The sequence below is a fragment of the Bombina bombina genome, chromosome 2 (genome assembly GCF_027579735.1).
Source record: "Bombina bombina isolate aBomBom1 chromosome 2, aBomBom1.pri, whole genome shotgun sequence".
NCBI lineage: Eukaryota > Metazoa > Chordata > Amphibia > Anura > Bombinatoridae > Bombina > Bombina bombina.
Window position 1 is genome coordinate 817,675,569 of NC_069500.1, and position 25,394 is coordinate 817,700,962.

The window sequence follows — 25,394 nt, forward strand, 5'->3', positions numbered from 1 at the left end:
TACATTTCATTTAATTGGTCAACCCTTTCTCTAACCACACTAATAAAAGGATTAGTTCTTGCCAGGACCAAAGTATGCCAGTGAAAATATAATGTAAAAAAACAAACAAAAAATCATTTTCAGTGCTTCAGGGGTTGTTTTTGCCCATGAAAGCTTAAATAGTGGCCAAATTCTGTAGACAAGTATTCATGGAATGTAGTTTCCTAAAACCAAACTAGTCTTTAAATGACTGCCTTACAGGCTGTGACATAGGTCTTTAGTAAACACTATCTTTAGACACAAGCAATTCCTCTTAGCAGCAATTTTAGGCACTAGACAAAATCATGTCTGAATCCTTCTGGCCTAAGGCAAGCTTATTTTTTAAAGCCTGTGTGCTAGAAACATGTGACCCACCAATGGTTAATTGGCTGCTAGTGCAAAAGCTGGCCTGGACTATAATCAGCTTTCATGGCTGTTTGAGTATTAGACTACCCTGCTTAAAAATTACACCAATCCAGAGACCCAGAACACAATTTATAATTTGCCCAAACTTCCCACAGGCAATGTTTTTTTGGGGTGCAATCAGTACTGGGAAACAAATAATTCAGACTTGCTTTTTGACTGTTTCTAGGCTTTCTGTCACAAGGGTTATTTTGATTGTATTATTTAATAGATGCAGCATGAAAAAGTGCTGTACACATTCTGTATTCATTTTCATTATTATTAGCTTTGAAGCCTTTTCATTTCTAAAAGAGACCCATTTTACTTAAAGGGCCACTAAACCCAAAATCTTTCTTTCATGATTCAGATAGAGAATACAAATTTAAACAACATTACAATTTACTTCTATTATTTATTTTGCTTCATTTTTTTAGATATCCTTAGTTGAAGAAAAAGCAATGGACATGGGTGAGCCAATCACACGAGGCTTCTATGTGCAGCAACCAATCAGCAGCTACTGAGCATATCTAGATATGCTTTTCAGCAAAGAATATCAAGAGAATAAAACAAATTAGATAATAGAAGTAAATTAGAAAGATGTTTAAAATTGCATTCTAAATCATGAAAGAAAAAATGTGGGTTTCATGTCCCTTTAATTCCCTTTAGTCAACTCCTGAGTTCTGCTTGTTCATTTTGCCTAGAAGTGTGCACAGTAAGTACCAATGACAATACATACACTTGATATGGAGGTACTTGCTGTGCATACAAAGGGGCAACAATCACAAACACTGTGCTTACTTCAGTATCAGAAGCTGAAGTTGTTTATGTAACACATTGGGAGGGATTATTTGGAAGGAGACATTATTTAGAACTAAAGAAATCTGTAGAAATACAGAATAGATACCACAATTTGTTTGTTTTTTTAATGCTGCATTTACATGAAATACAAATGTCACTTTAATGTCCATTTTAAGAAGTACAATATATTGCTAAAATACCTTTTAATTTCTTTTTTACTTATGTGATATATTTGTCAAATGTATTTGTTTTGCTCAGTAAATGCATTTAAACTTCCTGATTACTTTTTTGTGCTGTGCATAACTCCAGAGCAGAAAACAGATTGTTATTGGTGAGTCGTTACTGCTTCTGATTAGTTTTCTATGTGTGTTCTGCTAGAGAGTTACAAACCTTGTAGGATTTTACATGTCAGACTTAAAGGGCCAGTCTAGTCCAAAATAAACTTTCATGATTCAGATAGGGCATGCAATTTTAAACAATTTTCCAATTTACTTTTATCACCAATTTTGCTTTGTTCTCTTGGTATTCTTAGTTGAAAGCTTAACCTAGAAGGTTCATATGCTAATTTCTTAGACCTTGAAGGCCGCCTCTTTTCAGAATGCATTTTAACAGTTTTTCACCACTAGAGGGCATTAGTTCATGTGTTTCATATAGATAACATTGAGCTCATGCACATGAAGTTATCTGGGAGCCAGCACTGATTGGCTAAACTGCAAGTCTGTCAAAAGAACTGAAATAAAGGGGCAGTTTGCAGAGGCTTAGATACAAGATAATCACAGAGGTAAAAAGTATTTAAATATAACTGTGTTGGTTATGCAAAACTGGGGAATGGGTAGTAAAGGGATTATCTATCTTTTAAAACAATACAAATTCTGGTGTAGACTGTCCCTTTAACAGAAAAAGGATTGATGCCGTATAATTCCCACAGAGAATGTATATGTCTAACACCATTGTGCCAATACTGCAAAAAGCACATGCTGTAATTATTTTAATTAATATATTATATATATATATATATATATATATATATATATATATATATATATATATATATATATATATATAAATATTTTAATTAATTATAGCATGTAATTGTTGCACTGGGATATCCTGTAAAGGGATAGAGAGGTAAAAAATAAAAAGGGTGCATTTAAATTTGAACAAGAGTATTTTTACAGCTAACTTTATTTCAAAAAACGCTTCTAGCATAAGATATTACTGTTTGTCAGCTGCATACGCGCATATGCTGTGAGTACCTGTACACCAGTATTCAAAATCCACACCTTCTCAGAGTCCGCAGTGGCTTGTATGACACAAATTAACCCCTTAATGACCAGAAACTTACCCTGTACGTCGCTGGTCTTTCTATGGAGGTTGTTTTCTTAGGAAGCCAGCAGGCGGGAGGGTATTATAAGAAGACAATCCTTGAATGACCAGCCACATACAGGGTATGTAGTGGTCGTTAAAAGGGACATAAAACCCAAATGTTTTCTTTCATGATTCAAGTAGAGCCTACAGTTTTAAACAACTTTTCAATTTATTTTGCTTTGTTCTTTTTGTATCCTTTGTTGATGGAGCAGCAATGCACTACTGGGAGTGAGCTGAACACAACAAGTAAGCCAATGACGAAAGGCACATATGTGCAGCCAACAATCACTTGCTAGCTTCCAGTAGTGCTTTGCTGGTCCTGAGCCTACCTAGGTATGCTTTTCAACAAAGGATTGCAAGAAAACAAAGCAAATTGGATAATAGTAGTAAATTGGAAAGTTGTGTAAAATGGCATGCTCTATATAAATCATGAAAAAAGCATTTTGGGTTTCATATCCCTTTAAGTCCTCAAATGCACAATTACACCCCCCCCCCCCCAGCTCTCTGAGCTTGATTACTGGTGAATGGGCACTCACAGCATTTGTGCGTATAGGGCTGAAAAACAGTTTTAGTAGAAGCATTTTTGTTTTTGGGAGTATATTGCTAAAATTTGACCTTTATATCCCTTTTCTATCCATTTTAACATTGTTTAGTTGTTTGAAAAATGGGTTTTCCATTACTTGATTTAAAAAAAAAGCGATCAGTTGTTCACAAACATGTATTTCCTGTTAGATCCACTGTCAATTTAAATAGCTTTTTTTATTTAGCAAAAATGTGTTATTGCTACGATTTAATATGTATGACTGTATTTTTTTTATGTTTGTTTGTTTTTTAGTTTAATGTCTCTGTAATGCACATAAATGAAAACTGCAGGAAGCCATCAATAGATTAATTCATTTGTTGTAACGTGTTTTCTTTCAACTTACCAAAAAGCAAAGGACGAAGAGCAGTGCAAATGTCAGCAGAACTGCCAGGCAAATTATAATTATGGCCCAGAATGGTAGCTCCCTATTCGTTGTTACTTCTGCAAATAAGTAAATAAAAAATACATAAATAAGATTTAATGGTTTCGTATATTTAGGAATATTGTGATCTGCTCCTTAAAAGACTTCTATTTTATCAGGGTTCAGCTCGTCCAAATATCATTGCACCTTATAATGCATTATGTTTTTGCAATATCCTTTCTAAATGAAATATTATATATTTTCTCTCTGCACTGAACCTGGTTTCTTTGCTTTTATTATTCAGAAGAATAAAGAAACTAACCCCACAGAGTGGAAAATATTTAGGCACAACTGGTAAACCATAGTTACATTACTAGTAAGGTGAGAAAGTTACTAATCCACAAATAAAGGGAAACACTTGATTTCTTACTCATTCACTTCTTAAATCTACATAACAAAAGCTACAAATATATATCTCAAAATTTCTTCTATAGCCACATCCCATTGTAAAGGAACTTAAAGTATCCAATCAGGATGCTAGTCCTGGGACTTACAAAGGGGCGTGCATCTGGAATGTGCAGGCACAGTCACTTTATTTTCCTTTCTCAGTTTAATGGACTTTACTATTAAATATTTTCAAATCCACTTCTAACAAATATGCCATATCCCTTTAAATAATTTAGTGAATAGGTAACATGTCCCTTTAATTGTAATCATCCAGCAGTGGATTTGTGGCTATTTTTTTGTTGTTGTTATATCTGTATATTAATAACTCAGATCTCTACACTACCTGAATCATAGTATAACAAAGGATATATCATCTTCTCTGAGATATTTTTATAAATGTCAAATTGTTATAATTCTAGTCATAAGTAAGTTAAGGTTATTTACCTGTGACAACAATGTCCTTCAGCTGAAAGTCGGCACCTAGTAATTTTCCTGTGGTGGTTCCATTGATAAATGCTGACTCCACACTTGCTTTACTTATAATGGGATCATCTTCAAAGTAACAGTTGCAAGAAGCTAAAATTGATCCATTCCTGACAGGAAAAGCCAGACATAACGTCATTAACGGCAGGTAAAATCCCAGTTTCAACTGAAATTTTTATGTTCGAGGAAAGTCATTTGGAAAGCTATGGCCATTTTAATTTACTAATTTACTAATACACAGTTCAAACATGCAGATACCATTTTGTGTTCTTTCTCTTATATCAATCAAATCGTAAAACCATTTTTGTTTTTATTAATTCTTCTTTCGTACTTTTCTCTCTAAAGTTTTCTTTCACAATAATGTTTTGCATTCTCTTTTTTTGGGCCCAATGATCTAAAGCTGGCGAGATTAGTAAGGAATACTCACCAGTGCCTCTAGTTCCTTAGTGGAATGATCTAAACCCGCTTTTTACCCTGAAAACAGTGTGTCTCGCTAAGGGGTATATACAGCATTTTCTTATGGGGAGGAGATGTGGACAATACAAAAGTGCGCAATAAAATTCATATTTAAAAAATATTACAAAATTAATAATTGAACCATTCATACATAAATATGCAGGAAAAAAGATTGTATCGTTAAGGTGCATCAAAAATTGTAAAAAAAATCTTTAACATAAATCGTATTTTATAAAAAAAATAAAAAAAAATATGTAAATAACACAGGAATAAATTGTATTAAATATGCACAGCGTAAATCATAATTTATAAGTACACTGGATGTGCAAAAACACACAGAAATTCGAACTTATAATTAAAAAATACAAAGTGTAATTGTTGTTTATAGGTAAAATAGGCTGAACATGGGGGTTTATGAAATTTGTCTCTCTAATCCCAGTGTTTTTCTATAAAGATTTTCCCACTTCAGATATCAGTTTTTTTCTCACAAACTAAAAGGTGGTGAGCTTTTCTCAAAACACATTTAAAATACTTATAACCCTAATAGCAAAAATGCATATGAAAATATAGGCAATTTCCAGTGAGCTACATTACTTTCAATAGGAGACATCTGACCAATAACAGGGACTGCCCCTTTTTATGAACATTCCACCAGTAGGGATGGGCGAATGTTTGGCAACATTTAAAGAAATTAAACGAATTAACACATTTATTCGTTTTGAATTTCGAATATCTGTACAATTTTCTAACACTTGTTTAATGTAATAGTCTTTTTAATGCTATATTTAAATGTAATATTCAATTTGAAATTTTCTAATTTAAATATTGCATATTTGAATCCAATTATGCAATATTCGAATAAGAAAAATTTGAATTGATATATTTGTAATAGTATTTCTAATACTCTCTTTAAATGTAATATTCGAATTATGCAATATTCGGAATAGAAAAAAATGTAATTGATATATTTGTATCTATTATGTATCAATTTACTAAATTCCCTACCACATGAACTATTGAACTTCTGATAGTATTTGTTCAATTAAATGTTACATTCAAAATTTCGAATGTGGATATTCGACCTTATTATGAACATCTGATTACCGAATTTTAATGGATATTCATTCTTATTTAAATTTGATTGCACAAACGAATGTCCACAGGACTATTCATTTTACCAAGCAAATCGCACGTTCACCACATTCGCACATCCCTATCCACCAGAGCAGCCCCTGTGAGAAAAATCACGTCTTATCTGGCAAACTTTAGATCATTAGGCCCTTTGTCTTTTCTCTTTCTCTCTCTATTTTATAATCACTATCTCAATATTATTTCTCTCTCTCTCCTATAATATCTATCTCCTCTATAATCTCTATCTCTATATCAGACATCCTTAAACTTGGCCCTCCAGAGGTTTTGAAACTACATTTCCCATGATGTTTAGCCAGCATATCAGCTGGCTAAGTATCATGGGAAATGTAGTTCCAAAACCTCTGGAGGGCCAAGTTTGAGGATACCTGCTCTATATATATATAAAAAATATCTCTCTCTCTCTCTCTGTTCCACCTAACCCTTTTACTTTCTCTTTCTCCACAGTTTGTCTCTCCCTCTTTACCTCTCTCTTTTTCTCTAATCAGTTCAATTAACTTTTATATACAATAGCTGACCATGCACTCTACCGTCTCCTTTTTCTCATACACTTTTCTCACTCATTTATTACACAAGACTTTCTTCCAAACTTCCATCTCCTTTTCTCTTTTGTATTTATTGTTTTTCACATCTTTTCTTGCACCAATCGTTCATTCACTGATTAATTTACCCTTATAACGTATCATACCTCATCGATGACAAAGTGCAGTATTTGAACTTCTTTGCAAGGGGACTGTTCCTATATAATTTATTCATCTGTAAAAAAATAATATTATAGGGGCTTAGATTTAGTAGTTATAAACATGGGTAACTACAGAAATGTTTTCACAGGTGGACAAACATAATTCCCTAAACAAAATAAATTGCAGCAGGTAAGAGATGCTTGTTGCACACATGAGCTGCACATCATTTTAAAAATGGTCACTTATTGACATCAATATGAGCCATTCTCTGCCCTCCCGATGCTCCTGGTTATACAGATAAACAGGAGTTGATTTGATGTGTTATGAGAAGCAATAGGAGGAAGCATTAGGGTGCATTATATGAAAGAATAAATGGAATTAAAGGGATGCGTATAGGAAGTAAATAGTTTTTAAACTAGTGTCATTCAAATATGGATGCCACCATTCATGCAACCATCTAAATACAACCACTAACCTCATCTTCTATCCGCTTCTTCAGCTTTTCCTGTCCCTCTTTGTCGCTGGGCACAAAGTTATTGTAAATTGTGTATCCGACACCAAAATTCCTGTCTGTGGTTAAGATGGCTGGAGTGGTGGTAGTTGTAGTGGTGGAAGTGGTGGTAGTTGTAGTTGTTGTAGTAGTTATTTCCTCCTGTATATAATCTGGATAGAAAATAAAAAATGAGGCTGCTGTTTTTGAAGGCCCAATAATAAAAGTACTGTCTGTTTATTAACATAGCACATACACAAAAAATGTTTTAAATACAACGTGGGAACATTTGACTAATGATAAAAACATAAAACCGGCTCTATATTGCAGGACAATAGGATAGTACAAAGTATATTTACAGATATTGTATATTTCAATTCATAAAAACCCAGTATTCAACTCATGTGGTTCTTGGCTTCCTTTACTACGACATTCTAATCATTAGCAATCCGTCTATTTGATTTAATTAATGTAACTTAATGGTCAAGTTGAAATGTGCATGAATACATTTAAAGTTTTAACATTTTTGTAATATACATCCATTAGCAAAAATGTGAGTACCCTGTGCACCAGCATTCTAACACCACACCTTCTCAGAAAGTCAGTGGTGGGTTGTGTGACAAGGGACAAGTTAGGAATAAATGTTACATAATATCACATAATTCTGCACATAACGGGCCCTATTTACTAATAGCTGCGCGGCCAAGGTTCTCAACTTGAGAACCTGTCTGCACGGCTTTACAATGAGCAGGCATTGTACCCTGTATGTCTGGGGCCATTATGTACTATTACACGCTGATGCGAGTGTGTAATGCAGCCCACTTCTCTCATTTGACTAATCACCCCGAGCGAGGATGTTCAGAAATCACAATGTGCCCAATTTGCGTTTTAAAATAAATACAGCGTGCTCCTGCACTGGGCAAAGTAGCTGGCGGCTTTACCCAGAGCGAGAGTTCACTGCATTTAGTTGATTGGCATGATCGGGTGCGCTGTAAAACATTTAGTTTTCTAAGGTACAATTGTGATAGTCTAGTCACATCTGTATTTCAGACATTTGGATGTGGAAAACGTAGAAAAATCAGTAAGAAAAAGAGAGTGTACTTTTTTGGGGGGTTTCTGCAGATCAAAAAAATAAACTTAATATACAAAAGCAATGCAAAGTAAAACATAGAGACTAATTTATTCTTTATTTATTGAAGCTTAGTGTGTTTGAATTCATTTTTGTTGTTCCAAATAATACTAATTCACGACACCTGAGCTATTATTTTATAATATTTTGTGCAATTTTCTAATTAACATTTTTATATACAGTTGCAAGAAAAAGTTTGTGAACCCTTTGGCATGACCTGGATTTCTGCATCCATTACTCATAAAATGTGGTCTGATCATCACGATTACAGACAAACACAATCCGACTAAACTAATAACACACAAACAGTTGGACTTTACAATATCTTATTGAAGATATTCAGTAATCATTCACAGTGCAGGCTGGAAAAAGTAAGTGAACCTCTGTGTTAACCACTTCTCCAAAAGTTATTTGGAGTCAGGTATTTCAATTAAGATGATGGAATCAGAAGTATGGGTTGCATAAGTGCCCTGCCCTTTAAGTAAAGGCACACAAAGTCTGGTTACTGACAAATATGTTCTTCTCAAGAACATATAATTTGACCAGTCTGGTTGACAAGCCCTGCTCTCAAGCAAACAATTAGGCAGAATTGCAGAGAGTACTTGTGCAATCTTAACTGGAAACCGCATCCCTGTCTGGGAGCCTTGTCCACCTACACCTTCATAAATGGAGCTCAACGTATCTGGAAAGTTTTTGTGATGGCAAATCTTACAAAAAGTAGAAAGCAAAAATTGAATTTTCTGATAAACCAGAAAGGACTTTAATTTGTAACCCTCAAGAAAACCTATCGTACTACACACAGCTTTTCCAATAGATTGGTATAGACCCCACTGAGAATATATAAAAGATGTCATGTGGGCAATCAAGTGTTCTTTTTAACTTAAAATCTTGTGTTCATGCACTGATTTAGCAAAGTATAATATATTTACAAATAAAGATTTCAGCCCTGATTTCCTATGAATAAAGGAATTATGGACAGAAACTTTAAACACACAGAAGATCCTTCCGATTCTCCAATGCACAGTGAACTTTATAGACTAGTTGTACTAACACATCAGTTTGCATAGCTAAAGTACCAAACTTACTTTGAACTTTGATGCTGTTCCTATCCAGGGTGTAGTTGCCCAGTGCGGTTCCAGTTTCTGTCATATTAATAAATGCTTTGTATATATCGTCCTCATTGAAAACCTTGGCCAATAGATCTACGTTGAAGATACAGACTGATTCTGCAGTGGTGTCAACTGATGAAGGAGTTGGCCTATAAGGAAGTATGGTATTTAACAGTCACTATGTAGAATAAAGAACAGAATATGCAAGTCATATGATCACTGAAAACAAAACATATTTTTATCGACCACAGTTGCATAAAAATTTCCCTGTTTGTTAACTGTTTCCATATGAGTACCTTTCACTTGACTTTACTGTATATGCCTATATTACAAATAAAGGACAAAACAGACATTTTATCTTGGGAATGCCTGGATAGTTAAATTATTGTTATAAAGTTTTAAGTTATATTGAGCAATACTGACCTGAATCCAGTAATGTCACAGCTTATAAAGTTTTTCTTTATCTCGCTGTTGCCAAAAAGCTTGTTCAGCTGAAGAATAAAAAGAAAAAAAATGCAATTCAAGAAGAGATAAATGTACAGTTGTTGGAATTTTTATTTTAATATTGTACTGTTCATGTTCACCCAATAATGAAACATTTTGGAATGTTAATTATAAAACAGAAACATGAAATATTTTTAGAATTCATAATCTATTTACTTTAAAAATATAGGATAGCTAAAATAAGACAAGATCCCCAATATTAAAATAAATTATTTTAATTGTGGGCCTGAAAATCAAAACCTTCTCAGTATTTTTTTGTTTTGTTTTAAGCATTAAATTGCAATGAAGGTGACTTCTTCATTCTCAGCTTAGTGAAATAAACAACTCTTAAGCTGAAAATTTGCCTTTATAAAACTGCTTGAAGGACCTTGCAGTACTGATGAATCATTAAATAATCATACCAGAGCAGGGAGCCTAAGGGCCTTATTCTCTAAAGCTCTCTAGTCGGCAGAGCTGATTTAAGAGGTATCATCACTACTGTGGGGTCCGTCAAAGAATTTTAGAAAGTCAAATTTTACCTTGAGGGCGGTTTATCTTGCTATGGAGTGTTCTGAATGTGAAGGAGAACCACATAGATTATAATTTAATGCTAAAAAAAAAAACACTTTGTGTGCTCCCTTTCCATGCTGGCAAATGTTTGATTGCTGGGCTCTAAAATAGTTTCAAAACAAATCTCAAATCAAATTTCTTATTAAAACATGGTGTAATTAAATCATTGTCTTCACCATTATAACATATTGGTTAATTGCTGGAATATTACATATTAATAAAAATGTCTTATAGCAATTTAAAATGTAGGACTCTTTTGGCAAGATGTTAGAAGCCTTTGAAGGACAGGTGAGGTCTTTTTATTCACTACTGAGCCCTAAAAATAGAATGACTACTTTTTTTTGCCTAAAGTGGAAGCTATTTCAATTCACATTAAAAATACTATTTGATAATAGGAAGTATGTTTCATTCAATGAACATTAGTAACAGTACTTATCTCCATTCAATTTTAAACATATTTTACTTAAAGGGATAGTAAAGGCCAAATTAAACTTTCATGATTCATGTAATTTTAAACAACTTTCTAATTTACTTTTATCATCAAATTTGCTTTGTTCTCTTGTTATTCTTAGTTAAAAGCTAAACCTAGGTAGGCTCATATGCTAATTTCTAAGCCCTTGAAGGCAGCCTCTGCATTTAACAGTTTTTCACAGCTAGAGGGTGTTAGTTCATGTGTTTCATATAGCTAACACTGTGCTCATGCACATTAAGTTATTTAAGAGTCAGCACTAATTGCCGGAAGTGCAAGTCTGTCAAAAGATCTGCGTTAAGGAGGCAGTCAGCAGAAGCTTAAATACAAGGTAATTACAGAGGTAAAAAGTATATTTCTATAACAGTGCTGGTTATGCAAAACTGGGGAATAGTAAATAACAGAATTATCTATCTTTTTAAACAATAACATTGTTGGTGTTTACTATCCCTTTAATGTTTTGTAGGCCCAACAAAATATATTTTTATATCAAATATTTGTTTAAAATTAAATGCTATCTTCAGATAACATTGGGGAGTAATGTCACAGTTGCAATAAACAAAGCAACCTGATTTTAAGAAGTAGAGTTGGTGCCTGAAATAAAATATTCTGTACACCAGTGTTTAGTAATTGTGGCCCTTACCAACTGGTCTAGAAGATTTTTGTTGTTTTTGTACTTGTTGGAACTCTTGTTCTGGAAGTCAGAATCAAAGTTGAGGTTGGTGATTGTGAAGTTAAGAAAGAATTTCTTCGGCCCAATGGATTCTATTTGTGTAGATCTGGTAGCAGTTGTAGTGGCTGAAAGAACATAAACAGATTTTCAATATTGTAAAACTTGCAAGTGTGTTACACTTGGAACAGTAATATATGAAATAAGCAGGACAAAGGTTATGAGAAAATGCATACTTAAAGATTAGTAGAAACATGAATGTAATGCAAAATACATTACAGTGTGTATATATATATATATATATATATATATATATATATATATATATATACAAAACATGAAAGGGTAACAGCACTCTCAGGCTGAACCGGGTACACATCCTATGACCCTGCAACATGCACAGCCCTGGGTGCAAAAACAGCACTCTCAGGAAGCTGCACCGTTCACAGAGCAACAGGCAGTTAACCCCAGTCAGGTCTGGGTGCACGTCCCAAATGGGTAAATTACAAAAAATATATACGATAATATAGCACATAGAAAAAGTCCAGCACTCACTTACAAGCTCACAACTAAGATAAAAAGTAACAATGGAAGAGTTAGTTACCGCATCTGGCCAAATGGGACAAGCCCAGGTACCACATCAAGGTCTCTTCCAAAACCTGGGTCCCTAAACAGCCACATAATACAGGCTCACAGTCAAACAAACTGGGAAAAAATGAAGGGTGCGCAGGCTTATGTAATCTCCCCAGACATATACAAAACACGAAAAGGGGACAGCACTCTCAGGCCGGACAGCACTCTCAGGCCGGACCGGGTACACATCCTATGACCCTGCAACATGTACAGCCCTGGGTGCAAAAAACATATATATATATATATATATATATATATATATATATATATATATATATATAATTTTTTTAGATAAATTGGTAACAATGGATGCAAAATAGGCCTTGGTTAGCTCCTTTACAAGTTTAGAGTGAGAATTTTCATTATTTAGATCTATCTATCAATCTATCTATCTATCTATCTATCTATCTATCTATATATATATATATACATACATATACAGAAAAGCAGATAGAAGCACTTCAGTCTGAGGAAGGGGTGCACTACCCCAAAACGTCACTGGGTAAACATTGAAAGTGATTTAAATCCAGAGAGTGCTTCCTGCTGCTTTTCTGTGGATACATTTGTAATTAAATTAAGCACCATGGTATATGGAAACAGCTTGTTTGTGAGAGAGAGTTGTTTACTATATATATATATATATATATATATATATATATATATATATATAACTATAGCGCTTATAGAGCTTATCCCTCTCTTTTCTTGTGCCATCTGGAATGCTCGCTCTGTCTGTAACAAACTTACAACTGTTCACGACCTGTTTGTTTCTAACGCTTTCAATCATCTAGCAATTACTGAAATCTGGTTATCTTCTTCTGACACTGCTTCCATTGCTGCTCTCACGCACAGCGGTCTCCATTTAACCACACACCTAAGCCAGGTGAGAGACATGGTAGCGGTGTTTGAATCTTACTCTCCCATCCGGCTCCTATCAGCACCTGCATCCTCATCCATCTCTCTCCTTCTCCTCCTTTGAAGTCCACTGCATCCACCTGTTCTCCACCATCTCCCTCAGAGTGGCAGTTATCTATCGCCCCCCTGGACCAACCTCCCAATTCCTTGACAACTTTGCTGCCTGGCTTTTTCACTTTCTCTCTACAATTACACCTGCTCTAATCCTAGAGGACGTCAACATCCCCATTGATAACCCATCTGCCCGTGCTGCCTTTAAACGTCTCTCACTCACAAACTCCTTTGGTGTATCACAATCCCCCCTATTCCCTACTCACCTCGATGGACACTCTATCGATCTGGTATTCTGCTACCTCTGCTCCCTTTTTGATGTCACCTATCACCCATTTCCCATCTCAGACAACCATCTGCTCACCTATAATCTCAATGTACATGCTAAACCTATTTCTCCCCCTCGCCTGTAGAAATCTGCACACTTTGGATCCTCTCCAACTTTCTAACCTTTTTCAAAAACACCTCCCCCACACTTCCACGGTATCCTGTCCTGATCTTGCTACAAACCATTATAACAATACTCTCTCCTCTGCACTCGACACTCTTGCTCCTTCACACATACGCAAAACCCCACGTTGTCAGCTCCAGCCCTGGCACTCTCAACAAACACGCTACCTACAAAAATGCTCCCGTGCTGCTGAACGTGCCTGGAGGAAATTCCACTCTGAACCCGACTTCCTTCACTATAAGTTCATTCTTTATTCTTACTCCTCTGCCCTTCACTTAGCCAAAACTACTTCTCTTCTCTTATATCTTCTCACTCCTCAAACCCTAAACGTCTCTTCTCCATCTTCAACACTCTCCTCTATCCACCTGCACCACCCCCTTCATCTGCCTTTAGTGCTCAAGACTTGGCAGACTACTTTTTCAACAATACATTTACCATCTGAAGTAACATCCCACCACAAGACTGCAACCTTCCATCTCCGCCCCCGGTAACCCCCTCCACCACTCTCAGTACCTTCCCCCCAACCACTAAGAATGAAGTGAGTTCCCTAATGTATTCCTCACACCTCACTACCTGCCCACTTGATCCTATCCCTTCACATCTAATACCTTCTCTGTCTTCTACCCTCACTCCAGCTCTTACTCACATATTCAACCGATCCCTTAATACTGGCTCAATTCCATCTTCCTTCAAACATGCAAAGGTCACCCCCATCCTCAAAAAACCCTCCCTCGACCCCAATTCTCCTGCAAACTACCGCCCAATATGACTGCTTCCGCTAGCTTCAAAAGTCCTTAAAAACTAGTTTTCGATTGCCTAACCCACTTCCTGTCCTCCAGCTCATTGCTTGACCCCTGCAATCTGGCTTCCGTCCCCAACACTCAACTGAGACTACCATCCCCAAGGTTACTAACGATCTTCTTTCTGTTAAAAACAATGGCCACTACTCTAAACTTATCTTACTTGACCTGTCTGCTGCCTTTGACACTGTTGACCATCACCTCCTCCTACAGACTCTCAGCACCATTGGGCTCTGTGAAATTGCCCTCTCCTGGAACCACTCATATCTCTCTAATAGGTCATTTTCTTTCTCATTTCCTGGCGACTCCTCCTCTTCATTGCCTCTGTCTGTTGGAGTACCTCGAGGCTCTGTTCTAGGCCCTCTACTCTTCTTTATCTATACTTCCTTACTGGGTAAACTTAACAGTAGCTATGGCTTCAACTATCACCTCTATGTTGATGATACTCAGATCTACCTATCCACCCCTGCACTCTCTCCTTCTGTCCTTTCCTACATCAGTGACTGCTTATCTGGCATTTCTTCCTGGATGGCCTCTCACCACCTAAAAATCAACATGTCCAAGACTTAACTTCTTCTAATCCCCCCCCATCTAATTCTACTCCAGTTTCTAACTTTACTATCACTGTTGGCGACATCACTATCTCCCCATCACCCCAAGTCCGCTGCCTAGGAGTTACACTTGACTCATATCTGTCCTTCATACCCCACATCCAATTGCTCTCTTCATCCTGTCACAACCACCTACGCAATATCTCCAAAATTCATCCTTTTCTGAGTGCTGAAACTACTAAACAGCTAATCCATTCCCTAGTAATTTCCCGGCTTGACTACTGTAATAACCTACTAACTGGCCTTCCTCTCTCCCACCTCTCCCCCTTCAATCCATCCTAAATGCCTCTGCTAGGCTAATCCACCGCTCTGTATCTGCTGCACCCCTCTGTGAGTCCCTTCACTGGCTCCCCATTTACTGCAGAATTAAATTTAAAATTCTCACTCTGACCTACAAAGCCCTTACCAATGCAGCCCCCCCTACCTGTCCTCATGCATCAACCAATATATTCCAGCACATCCCCTAAGATCCAACAATGATCTGCTCCTTGCATCTTCTACCATCACCTCCTCCCATGCTAGACTACAGAACTTCTCTCGTGCGGCACCAACCCTCTGGAACGCACTTCCTTGAGCTATCAGACTTTCCCCAACCTCTCCTCCTTTTAAAGCTCTCTAAAAACCTTCTTGTTCAGAGAAGCTTATCACCCAACTCACTAAAAAATTAATTCCACTTTCCTAATAGTTGCCCTCATAGAACTCCACACTAACATCATTCCCACCTTTACAGTCCCCACCTCCTGTTTCTCACCCTCCTACCCATCTAGATTGTAAGTTCCCACAGGAATAGGGCCCCAATTCCCCTTGTATTTTTTTGTTAAATTTTGTCTGGTGTCTCATATTGTACTGTCCTTTTATCTTTGTTAACCATGGACGGTGCTGGGGAATCTATTGACGCTTTATAAATAAAGAATAATAATGATAATATATATATATATATATATATATATATATATATATATATATATATATATATATATATATGAGTATTTGATCTGATTAAGCTCCAAAAGGAATAAGCATCTATTGTACAACAAGGTGTCACAACATCATGATAAGCAATACCCATCCTTACTTGTATTTAATGACGGTGTTGAAGTAGATGCAGCTGTTACCGCTGTTCTATTTCCAATTGTAGTTATTGGTGTAGTTGTATTTAGCACGGCTCCAGAGGATGATGCAGGTAAGGTTGTTGGTGAAGTTGTATTTGATACAGCTTGAGATGATGATGCTGTTTTTTCAATAAAATACATAAATCGGTCATGTTGCCAGTAACACACAGGTCAGGGATTTTACCCCTTTAGCTACCATTAAAACATGTAATAATGTTAAGTTTTTTAACCTTTGTGCCATATTTAAACATCGATCAGTGATTGTTGCCCCCTTAGCTACCTCACTCATAAAGCAACAGTTAGCCTGTGTGCCAGTAACACATCAATAATTTCTCTTTATTTTAGCTACCAATAGCAAACACAGATCAATGATTTAAACCCTCTGTGCCAGTAACACACAGAATAATTAGCATCTACTTTACAACAAAGTCTTACAATGTTTCAACACACATAGTCCTAATAAGAATTAGCCTCTCTTACTTGTATTTAATACAGGAGTAAAAGTGGATGCAGCTGTTGCCACCGTTGTTCTGGTTCCAGATGTTGATACAATTGTAGTTGTTGGTTTAGTTGTAGTTAGCACAGCTCCAGAGGATGATGCAGGTAAGGTTGTTCGTGAATTAGTGTTTGACACAGCTTGAGATGATGATGCTGCTTTGCAATAAAATATATAAATGAGTAATTTTGCCAGTAACACACAGGTCAGTGATTTTACTCCTTTAGCCAAAGAAAACACAAGTAATAATTTTACCTTTAAAACCTTTGTGCCAGATTTACACATGACTTAGTTATTGTAGCCCCCTTAGCAACCACACATATAAAGCAACAATGAATCCATGTGCTCCAATAACTGTGGCCGGACTGTTAGCTGACGGACATTTGGCTGACAGACTTTTAGCAGACGGACAATTGACAAACGGATAATAGTCTGATACACAAGTGGCTGTCAGATAACAGTCCGGCCACAAGATAGGTAGATATATAGATATGATAGATAGATAGATAGATAAATAGATCATTTCACAGACAGAGAATTACAAGACGTGCGGGCTGGAACCCATGGTTAGGTTCCCAGAGTGGTTGCGGCGCCCAAGGCTCTGATTAGAACAGAGCACTCCAGAGTGTATCTGCCCTCGGCCGAACTCGGAACATGCTTCGGCATTCTGTCCATCGTCCAAATGTCTGTCGGACAGAATGCTGTCAGCCAAATGTCCATCAGCATTTTGTCAGAGGACCGCCAATAACACACACAGATAAATTATTTCACCTTTTATTAGCTGCCAGTAGCATGTAAATACATTATTTAACCTTTTGTGCCAGCTTTACAAACATATCAGTAGTTTTACTCCACTACCACAATTGTCAGTAACACACAGAGATGATGAAACCAGTAGAATATATCTAATGAATATGTAAATTTACTGTAGGGTTTTATATTGTTTGCACTGTGGTTGTATTTACAAGGGATTGGCTTATGCTTTTGTGATTCAGAAAGACCATACACTTTTAAAAGTAAATTTAATAATGGATATAAATTGAAAAGTTATTATTTTTTTTTTTTTAAATTGCATGGTATCTAAATCATTAAAGGGATGTGAAACCACAACAATTTCTTTCATGATTTAGATAACACAAACATACAATATTAAACAACGTTCAAAGTTACTTCTGTTATTAGATTTGCTTCATTCTCTTGTTATCCTTTGCTGAAGGAACAACATTGCACTACTGGCAGCTAGCTGAACACATCTAGTTAGCCAATCACAAGAGACAAATGTGTGCAGGCACCAATCAGCAGTTAGCTCCCACTGGTGTATATGTGCGTATTGTTTTTTCCACAAGGGATATCAAGAGAACGAAGCCCATTTGTTAATAGAAGTAAATGTAAAAGTGTGTTAAAATGACCTGCTCTATCTGAATCATGCATGTTTAATTTTCCTATCCCTTAAAAATTTAATTATGATTTCCATGTTGTTTTAAAATCCCAATTTTATTTAGGCAAAACAAACTTTTCCAAAGTATTTTATCATTTTCTGCTAAATTCATAACATACAATTTGAGAATTACAATCTTTTTTTTTTTTAATTGAATAAAAATGCCAGTATTGCAGTGATGTGTAAATATTGACCATCCATATTTCCTCTTCCTGCTAAACTTAAATTATTGTTTCAGTACTTACTTGTAGTTGAACTAATTGTTGTTTTCTCATTGTATCCTGTGAAAAAGAAAATGGCACAATCAGTTTTTTATAGCCAAATATTAATAATATCAATCAAAACTTTTCTGTATAATAATAACGCACGCAACAAAAATGTTTTGCTTGAATTTATGCATCTTGAAAACAAATTCAGACCCTCTGTATTAGGTTTCTCAGCTTCATCTGCCTTATAGCTTAGTGAGTTTTGGTGGGTAAGATGCACTGATAAACATAGGGATAGGAGAGAGAGTGAAGAGATTAAGAAACCCCTAAATAGATTTTGACTGGAGAGTCATCTGAGTGTCACAAAAAGCTATTAAAAATGACTTCAGCAGTGGTCTGGTTGGTCTAGATACTGGTCTATATAGTTATTTATGTGAGGGTTGGAAATGTAAATTGTTTCATCAAATAGCTGTTGAAAGTGATATATTTACTCACTTTAGTTAATTAAAACATGTAATTGTATCACTAGTAATGCTGCAATGTTATGTGTTTAATCCCCACAGTTGGGTTAAACACATAGTTTAAATATGGATAGAGAGATGCAGAGCACTGCTGGTCCAGAATGGAAACAGACGCTTATCCAATCAGCATCGGTAGTGATAAGGCTTTGTGACAATACAGTATCAGTAGTGATAAAATTGCATACTATAATGAACGTGTGAGTGTAATTTTAATACTATAATGGCCCTTTAAGATCATGCTAAAAAAATGACTCCTACTTACCATCAATATAAAGACTAGAGCTGTCCAGATCATATTTCCCCAGGTATTTGATGCCACCTGTATTTGCACTGAAATCTTTGTACACAATTTTCCTATCAAAACTCTGCCCCACCAAGTCGTTCCTATACGAGCAAATGGAATCAATGCTGACGGACATTGGGACATTGCCCATCCTATAAATACAAATACATTGTTATCTAATATAGGTTTACTGTTGGATGTGGCAGCTGCTATGAATTCTACATATGTGAAATGACGGTACCTGAATGTGAGATCTCTGCAACTGGTATAAGAAGATCCAATGCTGGTGTTTCGGAAAACGTCATCAATCTATGGAAGGGAATAAAATACATAATGGTAAGTCAACAAGAAATGTCTTAGATGACTGTAATTCTCTGAAGCTTAGTATTGCATCTAGCTTCTATGGTCGTACTATAGTACACACACACACATATATACCCCAGCACATATCAGTTACACACTTACAACATCTATATATATAATAAAATGTATCAATATATAATTTTCAAAAAGAATTAAGGTAAGACTTTAAGATGACTAAGGTGTAGACTGTCCCTTTAACTTGGGTACTGTAAAATTAATGAAGAAAGTGTAGAAAGGAGATCTTGTAAACGAGCTTGTGAAGAAGAAATGATTGAAGGCTGCTAGAGGAGTATTTGGAGGTTGAAATATACAGATACATTGTTAATAAAGGCTAGTAAGTTAGGTTTGTGTAGTTTAATTTGATTTAGGGACCCACATAACAAGTCACTGCAAAGTATGGGACAGAGCCACACAGAAGATAGTAACTTCCAAGTAAGGTAAACAATACTGTCAGTGAGTTGGTATTATGGAATATCAATAAGTAGAAGGGTCCTGGAAAAATAAGTAAAATAATTGAGTCATTCTTTAACTGTACAGTAGAAACAACTTTGCAATATTACTGTATTATGCAAAAAAAAAAAACTGGTTCCTTAAAAGTAATTACTGTATTAATGATAATACAACCGCTTCTATTTTTTTTATATCCCAATAGTAGAATAGATATCACAAATATAAAGACATTTTATATATTATTGATGCACAAATCATATGCATTAGAAAGAGCCTAGGACATTTTATTTTCCCCCCATTATAATAAAAGCCTTCTGTGCTAAAAGAGTAGAGAATTAACGTGAATATTGTGCATGGTTTAAACACCAACAAATGTCTATTGAAGATCATTTACATAAAGAGCTTGCTTGTTATCAATAAACAGTGATAAATATTGCAGCTGTTGGGTTATAATAGAATAAATTGATATTGAGTTACAGGTTATACAATAAAACCCCAGTGCTCCATGAATCTTCCACCTATTCTTACCAGGGAAAGCAGAATGGCTGACATGACACGGTAGGCATCAGAGGACTTGTCTTCTAGCTGGGGGTTGTAGGTCACATTGAGGAAGGTAATGTTAAAAGTAAAATCTATGAGGGCTGTTGTGAGAGTAGCAGCTGTTAAAAGAAATAGATTTCATATAATTAAGTTGTAAGTGACACAAGATATTTCACGAGGCCAAAAACTGCTTTAGTTTCACACGTAAACACAAGTGAGGCTTCTAAGTAAAATATCCTATAGAACATCATAAGATCCATTCACACTGCATTATGTAGTACAAAAGACAGGTGCTTCTTGGATAAAAACTATTTTATGATATTAATGTACTTACTGGAAGTTGAGGGAGATGTTTGAGTTGTCATTTGTGGTGTTGTTGTATTTCTGTCATTAGGCTGCTCCACTGGTAGCTTTGTAACTGGAACAATGATTTCTTCAGCTGTAGAGGGGATGTAAAACATACATAAAATGTGTATATATAAATATATAACAGAGCTGGATGTAATAAATGCGTTTTATCTTTTGCAGCTTTTATGATGAGTGCGCATGCAACAGACTGTAAGCTTTACCTGTTTTTAATTTTACATTTTGTTTTATTTCTGTTTAATTAATAGCTGATTGGCTATATGAAGACAAATTTTGGGATACATGTAATACAGGTAATCAAGGTCTCACAACGTTTGAACACACATAGTCATAATAAGAAATAGCCCTCCTTACTTATATTTGATAAAGGAGTAGAAGTGGATGCAGCTGTTGCCACCGTTGTTCCGGTGCCAGATGTTGATAAAATTGTTGTTGTTGGTGTAGTTGTAGTTAGCACAGCTCCGGAGGATGATGCAGGTAAGGTTGTTGGTGAAGCTTGAGATGAGGATGCTGTTTTGCAATAAAATACATAAAACAGTCATTTTGCCAGTAATACACAAGTCAGTAATTTTATCCCTTTAACTACGAAAAACACATTGATAATTATACCTTTTAAAACCTTTGTGCCAGATTTACACATGACTCAGTGATTGTAGCCCCCTTAGCAACCACACATATAAAGTAACAATTAACCCATGTGCGCCAAAAACACACACAAATCAATCATTTCATAACACACAGAGATGATTAAACCAGTAGACTATATCTAATGAATATGTAAATTTACTGTAGGGTTTTATATTTTTTTTCACTGTGGTTGTATTTACAAGGGATTGGCCTATGCATTTGTGATTAAGACAGAGTATTCATTTAAAAAAAAAAAAAAATGTTTTGTTTTTTAATGGCATGGTATCTGAATCATTAAAGGGATATCAAACTCCAACATTTTCATTAATTATTTGGATAAAACACATGATTTTAACTAACATTCCAATTTACTTCTGTTATTACAGATGCTTCATTCTCTTGTTATCCTTTGCTGAAGGAACAACATTGCACTACTGGTAGCTAGCTGAACAGATCTAGTTAGCCAATCACAAGAGACAAATGTGTGCAGGCACCAATCAGCAACTAGTTCCCACTAGTGTAGGATATGTGTGTATTTTTTTTCCACAAGTGATACCAAGAGAACAAAGCACATTTGATAATAGGAGTGAATGTAAAAGAGTGTTAAAATGACATTAGCTTTGAATCATGCATGTTTAATTTTGACTTTCCTATCCCTTTAAAGAGTAATAATGATTTTCATATTGTTTTAAGATTCTAATTTTATTTAGGCAAAAAAAACTTTTCCAAAGTATTTTATCATTTTCTGCAAAATTCATAACATACAATTTGAGAATTACAATCTTTTTTTTTTAATTGAATAAAAATGCCAGTATTGCAGTGATGTGTAAATATTGACCATCCATATTTCCTCTTCCTGCTAAACTTAAATTATTGCTTGAGTACTTACTTGTAGTTGAACTAATTGTTGTTTTCTCATTGTATCCTGTGAAAAAGAAAATGGCACAATCAGTTTTTTATAGCCAAATATTAATAATATCAATCAAAACTTTTCTGTATAATAATAACGCACGCAACAAAAATGTTTTGCTTGAATTTATGCATCTTGAAAACAAATTCAGACCCTCTGTATTAGGTTTCTCAGCTTCATCAGCCTTAATAGCTTTTAAAGTTTCTTTTTTTATGGTATGTAGCTGATTAAAACAGGGAAATGAGTGAGTTTTGGTGGGTAAGATGCACTGATAAACATAGGGAAAGGAGAGAGAGTGGAGAGATTAAGAAACCCCTAAATAGATTTTGACTGGAGAGTCATCTGAGTGTCACAAAAAAAGCTATTAAAAATGACTTCAGCAGTGGTCTGGTTGGTCTAGATAATGGTCTATATAGTTATTTATGTGAGGGTTGGAAATGTGAATTTACTGTTTCAGCAAATAGCTATTGAAAGTGATATATTTACTCACTTTAATTAATTAAAACCTTTTATTTTAATCACTAGTAATGCTGCAATGTTATGTGTTTAACCCCTACAGTTGGGTTAAACACATAGTTAAAATATGGATAGAGAGATGCAGAGCACTGCTGGTCCAAAATGGAAACTGCCGCTTATCCAATCAGCATCGGTAGTGACAGGGTCGGCTTCAAGGGGGGGCATTGGGGGGCAATGCCCACCCAAATGGAATGCTGTGCCCCCTCAAAAATATTGATATGATCATACGCTTTAAAAATAATAAATAAAATAATGAATTGTTATGTAATGATGGGGGCGGAGTTAGCTGGCGAACTGTGAGGTCGCATCACGTACCTGCAAGGAGCTCCGGTGTCTTATCCTCTTATTTGGAATTTGAAGTTAATTAGAGACTTTTTGGACTTGTCTTTAATGCTATTAATTTTACCTAACTATCGTGAGTTACTTATTTTCTTAAACAATAGACCATGATAAGAATATGATTGTATCACATAAACATATGTCTATAAATGACTACCGGCTTCTATCGAAGCCTTAAAAGTGCACTGTGATCTTAGGCCCGGCCTAAGATCACAGTGTACTTTTGAGGCATCGATAGAAGCCGGTAGCCATTTATAGACATATTTATATGATATAATCATATTCTTATAGGTTCAATGTACATAGGTTGTATTAAGTAGCCTCATATCCGTTAGTTATTGCGAAACAGGTATAGTTAAATCTAATCTACAAAACTACCAGTACCTGAAAACCTAGTATACTCACTGCTATTGCAAACAAAGGGGTTAATTGCATTGGGGGGTTTGGGGTACATGGCTGTTTAAGGGACATGATTGAGTTTTGAGAATGAGTTTAAGGGTTTTGGATCATGGTGATTAAGGGGTGAATTGTTTTTAAGGAGCTATTGCACTGGTGGTCTCAAGTTTAATGGCTCTGTTTTAGTGCACTGCATAGGATTTAGACTTCATTCTTTTACCTAGTGATTTAGCACATATTCTCCAAATGTTAATAGTGGGGGATAAGCCAACCAGAAGCTACACTTTTCTGCAGAATATGTAGGTCTGCTCTTATTTTCTCTCATACATGCTATGTAAATGTGTGCCTCCTCGTGAAAAAAAAATTCCCCCCCATTTCATTCGTTCTGGAGCCAACCCTGAGTAGCGATAAGGTTTTGTGACAATACAGCATCACTAGTGACAAAATTGCATACTATAATGAACGTGAAAGTGTAATTTTAATGCTATAATGGCCCTTTAAGATCATGCTAAAAAAATGACTCCTACTTACCATCAATATAAAGACTAGAGCTGTCCAGATCATATTTCCCCAGGTATTTGATGCCACCTGTATTTGCACTGAAATCTTTGTACACAATTTTACTATCAAAACTCTGCCCCACCAAGTCGTTCCTATACGAGCAAATGGAATCAATGCTGATGGAGTTAGGGACATTGCCCATCCTATAAACACAAATAAATTGTTATCTAATATAGGTTTACTGTTGGATGTGGCAGCTGCTATGAATTCTACATATGTGAAATGACGGTACCTGAATGTGAGATCTCTGCAACTGGTATAAGAAGATCCAATGCTGGTGTTTCGGAAAACTTCATCAATCTATGGAAGGGAAGAAAATACATAATGGTAAGTCAACAAGAAATGTCTTAGATGACTGTAATTCTCTGTTGCTTAGTATTGCATCTAGCTTCTATGGTCTTACTATAGTATACACACACACATATATACCCTAGCACATATCAGTTACAAACCTACAACATATATATATATATATATATATATATATATATATATATAATAATTTATAAATATATTATATTAAAAAAAAATAAGCTAAGACTTTAAGATGACTAAGGTGTAGACTGTCCCTCTAACTTGGGTACTGTAAAATTAATGGAGAAAGTGTAGAAAGGAGATCTTGTACATGAGCTTGTGAAGTAGAAATTATTGAAGGCTGCTAGAGGAGTATTTGGAGACAAAGGTTGAAATATAATGATAAATTGTTAATAAAGGCTAGTAAGTTAAGTTTGTGTATTTTAATTTGATTTAGGGACCCACATAACAACAAGTCACTGCAGAGTATGGGTCAGAGCCACACAGAAGATAGTAACTTCCAAGTAAAGTAAACGAGACTGACAGTGAGTTGGTATTATGGAATATCAATAAGTAGAAGGGTCCTGGAAAAAATAAGTAAAATAATCGAACATGCAGATAAAATGACATGCGAGTCATTCTTTAAATATACAGTAGAAGTAACTTTGCAATATAACTATATTTTGCACAAAAAAATGGTTCCTTAAAAGTAATTACTGTATTAATGATAATTACAACCACTTCTATTTTTTTTTAATCCCAATGCTAGAATAGATATCACTAATATAAAGACATTTTATATATTATTGATGCAGACATTATTTGCATTATAAAGAGCCTAGGACAT

At 35.4% G+C, this 25,394-nt stretch overlaps 1 protein-coding gene across 3 annotated transcripts in view; it reads right to left on the reverse strand.

Annotated features, from left to right (window-relative positions):
- Nucleotides 1-25,394, reverse strand: part of LOC128649677 (mucin-17-like) — a 116,185-nt gene that overhangs the window by 5,238 nt on the left and 85,553 nt on the right. For 2 of the 3 annotated variants that reach the window (XM_053703068.1, XM_053703066.1), the window contains exons 15-32: nt 24,486-24,553; nt 24,224-24,396; nt 22,421-22,456; nt 21,259-21,414; nt 20,873-20,977; nt 20,527-20,657; nt 19,427-19,494; nt 19,165-19,337; nt 18,421-18,456; nt 16,722-16,895; nt 16,205-16,360; nt 11,642-11,796; nt 9,900-9,967; nt 9,453-9,625; nt 7,224-7,411; nt 6,754-6,821; nt 4,422-4,570; nt 3,513-3,610 (exon numbers count right to left, since the gene is read on the reverse strand). In XM_053703068.1, the coding sequence (XP_053559043.1) occupies nt 3,513-3,610; nt 4,422-4,570; nt 6,754-6,821; nt 7,224-7,411; nt 9,453-9,625; nt 9,900-9,967; nt 11,642-11,796; nt 16,205-16,360; nt 16,722-16,895; nt 18,421-18,456; nt 19,165-19,337; nt 19,427-19,494; nt 20,527-20,657; nt 20,873-20,977; nt 21,259-21,414; nt 22,421-22,456; nt 24,224-24,396; nt 24,486-24,553 (2,175 nt within the window). The remainder of the gene's footprint in view (nt 1-3,512; nt 3,611-4,421; nt 4,571-6,753; nt 6,822-7,223; nt 7,412-9,452; nt 9,626-9,899; nt 9,968-11,641; nt 11,797-16,204; nt 16,361-16,721; nt 16,896-18,420; nt 18,457-19,164; nt 19,338-19,426; nt 19,495-20,526; nt 20,658-20,872; nt 20,978-21,258; nt 21,415-22,420; nt 22,457-24,223; nt 24,397-24,485; nt 24,554-25,394) is intronic. The other variant, XM_053703067.1, reaches the window with a different exon arrangement.